The sequence below is a fragment of the Camelina sativa genome, chromosome 16, assembly GCF_000633955.1.
Source record: "Camelina sativa cultivar DH55 chromosome 16, Cs, whole genome shotgun sequence".
In the NCBI taxonomy this organism is placed as follows: Eukaryota; Viridiplantae; Streptophyta; class Magnoliopsida; order Brassicales; family Brassicaceae; genus Camelina; species Camelina sativa.
This window is the reverse complement of record NC_025700.1, coordinates 21,495,847-21,503,105: the sequence shown is the minus strand read 5'-3', so window position 1 is coordinate 21,503,105 and position 7,259 is coordinate 21,495,847. Positions and strand designations below refer to the sequence as shown.

Here is a 7,259-nt window from a genome sequence, read left to right as displayed (position 1 = left end):
AAAAATATTTTGTATTCTAGTAATATCTCTTTTGCTCTATGTCTTTTGAATTCTGTATACAATAAAAAAAGAAGAGGAATTTGTAACGTACTACGAAAATGGAGAGATCACGCTGAAGTTCCAATACGTATATTTTAAAAAGAAATGATAATACAATTTAATGGACTTACGTATTAATGGGTTGTTAAAATTACGAATACGTCTCTTTGTCGTGTAAGCTGAAAAGGGAAAGCCCATGCTCATCGTTTTAATCTTTTCTTTAGTACCTTTCTGCTTCTTTAATTTTCGATATACAAAATAGTTTTTATAAGAAAAAAAACATATTAAAAGAAAGAATATAAAACTGAAAAGTATCAGATTGAACAGTCATACGTCTTCATCGTTGGCAGAAACGAACCCAATTGGATTTCGATTTTAGCTTCTATTATTATTACTTCTATCATCTTTGGTTAAAAACTTTATCTTTTGTTCTATTAAATATCAACTTAGATAATTCGAGGATTCGAATATACATTTTATTCATCGTCGTGACTTCATCATGTCCATTACGGCATTACGTAGCGTTTTCATGCATTATATTAATTTATTGATGGTGCCTGCCTACAGCTAACAACTACGTTATGTTATTGAAAAACGTTTTAAAACTTAGTAAGATTACTTTGAATGTCCACTAATTGAATCAGCATATATATACATTAACTCCATCAATATATTAAACCAAAAGATAAACATTGCAATATACAAATTCGTAACGTAATGATCTGTATTAGTCCCCAAGAGTTTTTAAAACTTTATCCTCTTCGAATACTAGTTTTTTTTTTTTCGAATACTAGTTTCTAATATACAAAAAAGTAATGTCACTGATATTACAAAATCAAATTGGGCCTATACCCATAAAGTAATTATACATAGCCACATAGGCTTGCACTAAATGACCTATGGGATTCTAGTAGTACTCACTACTCAGTACCTCACATCAACTTAATAATAGAACAAAAAATCCATATCAACTCCTGAATTTTTCATTATTATGCAAAAAAGTAAAAGTCTACTTTAATTTCAATTGATATATATCAAATGTCTAGAGATAAATCATGAAAAACTTAGGGTTAGTAAGTCTTAGGTGAGTTGTTGAAGTTGATGATATTGGTACTGTTTGAGCGACATGACCTCATTATGCAAAGCAACGAAATTGTTTTTCATTATGTCTTCGCAATCTTTGATGATTGTCTCGTTAACCTCTTCTTTCATTAATCTCTGTCTTAGTTTATCGGTAGAGAGTGAGACATTAGTGGTCGATGCCATTAACTCTTCGTTTGACATTCTTGGAAACGTTTCTTTAACAGCTTTTAAAGCTTCGATCCAAGCGTTACGATCCTCACTCGTTGCTGCTCGTAAATGCAGACTCTTCGTGCCCGTGTATAAAGTGAATCTCTTTGCGTCTGATATGCTTTGTCCAATCGAAGAGACCTGTCAAAACACCCATATAAATCAATCACAGGTGTCAGGTGTGGAGCACTTCCAAATATATATATGGATTTGGCCGAGTTCAAAATCACCAGTGATTTAAGGCCGAGTTCAAAATCACCAGTGATTTAAAAAATCACATATGCAACCGGGGGTGTGGTTGATAGTTTTTAATTTTGTGGAGATACATTCAAAACTCTTATAAAATACATGTGAACTACCAAATCATAGCTGGAATTGTAGTTTTACTGTATATTTAGAAAAATTAAAAACTACAGGGGTAATTCCTAAATAAACAGAAATTTTAGGTGAATCCGTTTAAAATTTAGGGGTGTATCTACTATATTAAAACATTCAAAACTTAGGGGCGTATTCAAAATAAATCGAAACCTTGAGGTGGATTTGGCCGAGAGGTTTCCCGGGGCTATGAACATCACCGCGTTTGCTATGTCGGCAAATGAACCGTAAAGATTCGCCGCCGATCAGTTTAGATCTCCGATCCATCTCAACGGAGAGAGATATTTTATCAGGACCGTGGATTCTATAATACGATAAAACTCCGTCCTGGAGAACGAACCACCGCCGTTTCCATCCTTTGCCGTAGTTTATCCATTTGTAGAGGATCCCGGCGACTCCGTTCCCCGAAGGTGGTCGGTCTTCGTTGGTACGAGGACCAGCGGAGAGGCTGTACCGGAGATCATGGGCATGGTTTGTACGTGTGGAATGATGAGGGATGTTTAACGAAGCGGATCGAGTTGCGAGGTTGGATTTTGCGGCGAGTGGGGAAGAAGACATTGTTTGGGAACGATCGGAGAAATTTAGGTTAAAGGAATATAGTAAACCGGTGGTTGAAAGGAGAAGGTGAGAATAATAAGGTAATGGAGTTAGAGAGAGTTAAGGGGAAATCAATTTGGAAAGTGCGAGGGTTGCGTGGAGCGCAAGGTTGCTTTTGAGGTGCTTTTAAAACGATTAAAAAAATGCAAGTAAATTTGCTCATGGTGAGAATTTGCTTTCTAGGATTTTATTAATTACTCGAACGACAAAACGCGGTTACCGACGCCGTTTTAGAGTGTACGTAGTTACAGAAGAGAGAGACTAGTTAAGGTTTCATCGGCTAAAACATGAAAAAAAAGACGAGCACCCAACCAAATGATACATTCCAATACAAGAAAATCAAACATAACATTATAAGCAAACGTCTTCTTTCCAAATCTAACAATTAACATACCAATTTACAAAATCCAAAAGCCGTAGAATCATATCAGTACTGCTTACTTTTGTTATTCCTGCTTCAAGACCTCATAACCGATCCTGGAGTTGAATACAAAGTTCTGAAATCCGAGAGAGAAGCTGCTTACTTTGATCTCTTGTATCTAACCGATCGTTTCTTGGAAGAGGAGCAGGACAGAGAAGCAGTTGTTCAAGCTGAGAGATCATGGAGTTGGCTTTATCGCCATCACTACTGCAAGATTCAGCTATGAGATTGAGCAGTTTAATGGTTCTGACTTGAGGCTCGAGTGGGATGGGCGGCGCAAGGAAAGGATGTTGGAGAAGCTCAGGGATTCTCCATCTTTGGTTACGGTCCCAAGCTAGACATTTCTTCATTAGGTCAATAAGCCACGGGTTTGATAGTTGATTGTAAGTAATCTCGTGGTTCGGATCGGTTATGACTTTGAACTTTGCCCAGAAGGTCTTATAATCTGCAAAAGGCGTTCTTCCATATACCATTTGGTATAGTATGCAACCAAGTGACCAAATATCTGATGGTCTTCCACATTTTATAGTGTTTCCATTCTCATCGGTTTCGTTGCACATGAATGCTTCTGGTGACATGTAACTCAAAGTTCCCACCTGTTACAATAGATACATAGCCCCATTGATATCAGCACTTGTACACTAAATACAAAACAACTCTATGTATTCATGAGGACGAAAACAGAAACATGGGAGGATATTACCTGCGAATCTCGTTGAATATTCGTAGTGTCACTATTGATGGCCTTAGCGATACCAAAATCGATAAGCTTTAGAAAGCCTCTGACAAGAAGGAAATTTGCGGGTTTCAAATCAGAGTGTACAATGCGTTCCTCATGTATGGTGTTCACAGCTTGAAGTATTTGCTGCAATTGTTTTTCAATTCATATGAGAATCAGTACCTTCTTGAGCAAAAGACTCTGGTGTGAAATTATATAGAGTTTCCTACAATATTTGCTAAAAGAACAAACTGAAAAAGCTCCAATGCAAAAGAGAATAAGTAGTTCAGTATCATCAAGATGTAATTTGATGGGTAATGTAAGAACCTGCCAGTAGAACCGAAGCCAGTTTTCATCAATTGTCCGGTCAGATCCTTCGATTTCCCTCCATTTTTGGGACAACATGTGAGCCAGATCGATTTCTCCATATTCTAGTACCATATATATAAATCCATCGTCCTTAACTCTTCCATCTTTGTTACTCATTGTGCCATTTTGAACCTCCTTGAGTAAAGTCTTATCCGTGACCTAATTGCATAAGAGAATTTGTGTAATAGTTGAGATCAAAATTGCCAACAGCACTTCGAAACTACACGAGAATATAAATGCCCCATGGATCAGAATATGTATTAAAAGGAAGTACCTCGTAGTCTATTAGCTGAATTATGTTGGTTTTCCCTTTCAGCTTCTTTAAATATCCAATTTCCTGGCAAAATCCATATGCTGTAGCATAATCACGACCCTTGAGCTTGATCTTTTTAAGCGCATATATGGTACAGTCTGAAGATATAACCTTGTGGACCTCACTGCTTCCTCCACTTCCTATCTTGCCAAGCCTCTGATAAAGCTTACCATTGACTTTAAAAAACATGTCTGGATCATAGTTTCTTTTACGAGGCGCAGATGGCCCTTTGCTACTTGCAACCTTTTCAAGCTTATCTTGGTTTTGTGGCTGTGAGCTAACACTGGTAAGCAACTCATCGGGTACACGAGCATTCGCTTGTCCATCGCTCCCATGACTGGAAGATCCCACTGGAGCTTCAAGTTTTGTCGTGCACTGTTGCTGCTTGGACTTTTCTGTCTCTTTGATTCTGACTTCTGGATCATTAGTTGAGGCTGGGATCTCAGATGCAGGGGAATTCTTATCAGCATGTAGTACGTTGCTGTCCTTGGAAAAAAGATAACAAGAAGGCAAGTTCCCTTGACTTTGAACAGCATGGGGTTTTGCATTCGAATCAGCCTCAACATATGAACGAGAGACGAGGGTAGTAGCATTTAACATAGGAGCTGAAGACGAATGGATTAGCGTAGTTGTGGCACATGATGAACCCACGGCAGAACATTGAGTTTTAGGTTGGTTCAAGAAGTTGCGAAATTCTCCCAGCTGACCCTGTATCTTTGCTAATGAAGATGAAACCTTGTATTCAGATTTCAAACTGATCTCAGAATCAACAGTGTGGAGATTTTGATGTCTTGATCCAGTAGGAGCACCAAGTTGTGATGCGTCAGCCTGATTTGTTGCATCCCATTCCATATCTGCCAGGACAAGTGAGTCCAAGTAAGATTACTAGATCAACAAACCAACCGTAACTATGTTTATGTAAACTGAACCAGGGAGGGTATATGACAGTGGTTACAAACTGCTGAGTGTTATTTGAATTCGGGATAGAGAAACGAAAGAAGGAGGACATTACCTTGAGATGTGATGGTGGTGGTGCCAATGAGAGATTGGAACTTCCTCTGGACATTATCATTCTGAGATCCTACATCGAGATTGCTTCCTAAACTAGCATTATCAACAGCAGATTTTCCAAAATCCATCTGTTTGACAGACGGGGTAAAATTCTGACCAAACATATTACTAGTACTTCCTGAGACTGAAGGAAATGTAATGGAAGCATTCTCTAAAGATTCTCCAGCAACAGAAGAAGAGGCTAAGTTCCTTGTATCCTGTGTCAAAGTATTGGCAGCAAGACTCTGACTCAGCGTAACCAAACGTGAATTTTTAGAAGCTTGTTGTTGTGGAGCAACATTTCGTCGAGCCCCTAGAGTAGTCCTCTCCATTGTACCTGAAAAAATAAAACTCAACTAAAGGACTAAAAAAAAAAAAAAAAACAGCTAAAATAAGAACCGTGAGTGTTCGTCTCCAAAATCAAAAAGTTTCAACTAGCAACTCATATCACCCACATCACGAATTCCACAAACCCATTAACCTAGCGCAATTAAAAGCCATTCTAAGAAGCGTAGACGTAAACTTTAACTTTACCAAAAAAAAAAGCCCTAAATTAGTGAGATTGAGCGAAATTCCCAAAACCCAAAGAAAACCCTAAATTAGTGAGATAAAAACTAGTTCCAGAAATAGAGATTTTTTCGTAAACGACCCAGAAAGATAGATAGAGAGAGAGAGAGAGAGAGAGAGGTACTACTGTGTGGGCGATGTCGTTTGAGAGCGGCTTGCACATTCCGGAATAATTCCGAGGAGGAGGAGGAAGAAGAAGAAAACGTTTCCTGGGTTAAGATGGGACGAACCAGACCCTTGGGAAGTTTATCCGGTCGGACCGGAAGGTTAGCCTCCCTGTCCATGGCTAGATCTCAACTGCATCTCCAATTTGCTTCACCGTTGATTTTTCCGTAACGAGAAGACAACACAGAGACGCAGCAGCAGCAGGCAGGAATCAAAATCCTCAATTTCTGGTTGAAACCAAGTCTAACGCCATCGCCGTCGAAATCTCCAAGAGTGGTAGTAGTAGTAGACAGACACAGAAGAAATGGTTTCAAAATTTCTTTAGGGAGGAAACAAAAATTAGAAAAAAAAAAATAAATAAAAATAAATAAATAAATGTTTTGAGTTTCGAACTCACTCCTTATTGCCGCTACTCCTTTGTCTCTCAAAATTGAAAATTCAATCCGAAATGATTAGATTTAAGGTCCATTGGGCCTTCGTTTGTTAAAGAGCTTATTATTAATTTGGGCTACTAAAGCCCATTATAAGCCTTTTAATCTTTTCGCGTTTACGAATTATTTATTAACCGAGAGATAAAGTGGGTGGTTTAGTAAATCAATCGGTATTGCTAATCTAACGGCGAAACTGTCAAAAATCATTGAGAAGACAGCCAAACGTTGTTGAAATACAACGGTAAGATTTTTTTTTTTTTTTCTTTAAAAGGGAAATATTAAAGAAATACGAATATAGCCGTTTGTGAAGTTTGCAAAACATCTCTTACTAAACTCTCTTTACTAGACTCTCTCATTCCCAACACATCTCTTCCTTCTCGTAGAAACTTTGAATCAATTCTTCTGTTCCACCAAAGTAATAATAAAAAATAAAACCACTCTCACGTAATTATGATTAGGGAAGAATGGTTCTAGTATCCACGTAATTATGTTTCAAACTTTTTTGGGGGGTTTTCTCTGAATAAGTTGAGAAAATATAAAATTGAGATCATAAAAGTAGTATATTGATATTGTTACATGTAATAAACAGTTGAGATAAACACCTCTCGTATCAGTAACCCACTAACACTTAAGTATTTAATGCTTGTTTGAGTGACACTAGTCTCAGAAAACGACCAGTTCGAGGTTTCCAAAACATTAGAACGAACTTGCTGTGTGAAGTACTGAAGTTTATTCAGAAAATTACATCCATTCGCTAGTTCGCTGACCTTTTCGTTGGTCATTCTGAAGAAAAAACAAACAATGTCCACATGTGTGTATTATGTTTGGATTAGCATAAAAAAAAACTAGTTAAATTGTGTGTCAGTTTCTTAATCCTTGGAGGAAATTCATGAGCTTGTCACAGCCAGACATATTGAGATAACC

General features: G+C 37.7%; 2 protein-coding genes across 3 annotated transcripts; both read right to left on the bottom strand.

Moving 5' to 3' along the window:
- Positions 1,057–2,311, bottom strand: LOC104751670 (oxysterol-binding protein-related protein 1C-like). Its single transcript, XM_010473668.2, has 2 exons — positions 1,858–2,311; positions 1,057–1,470 (listed from the first exon to the last, which is right to left on the bottom strand). The coding sequence occupies exons 1-2, from the start codon at positions 2,260–2,262 to the stop codon at positions 1,120–1,122; spliced, it is 756 nt and encodes a 251-aa protein (XP_010471970.1). The 5' UTR covers positions 2,263–2,311; the 3' UTR covers positions 1,057–1,119.
- LOC104751669 (3-phosphoinositide-dependent protein kinase B-like) lies at positions 2,604–6,249 on the bottom strand. 2 transcript variants are annotated; one of them, XM_019237558.1, is made up of 6 exons: positions 5,864–6,249; positions 5,135–5,509; positions 4,084–4,976; positions 3,768–3,968; positions 3,426–3,587; positions 2,604–3,318 (listed from the first exon to the last, which is right to left on the bottom strand). In XM_019237558.1, the coding sequence occupies exons 1-6, from the start codon at positions 6,021–6,023 to the stop codon at positions 2,767–2,769; spliced, it is 2,343 nt and encodes a 780-aa protein (XP_019093103.1). In that variant the 5' UTR covers positions 6,024–6,249; the 3' UTR covers positions 2,604–2,766. The 2 variants fall into 2 exon arrangements, with proteins under 2 accessions (XP_019093103.1, XP_010471969.1); XM_010473667.1 differs by having other exon boundaries at positions 5,867–6,249.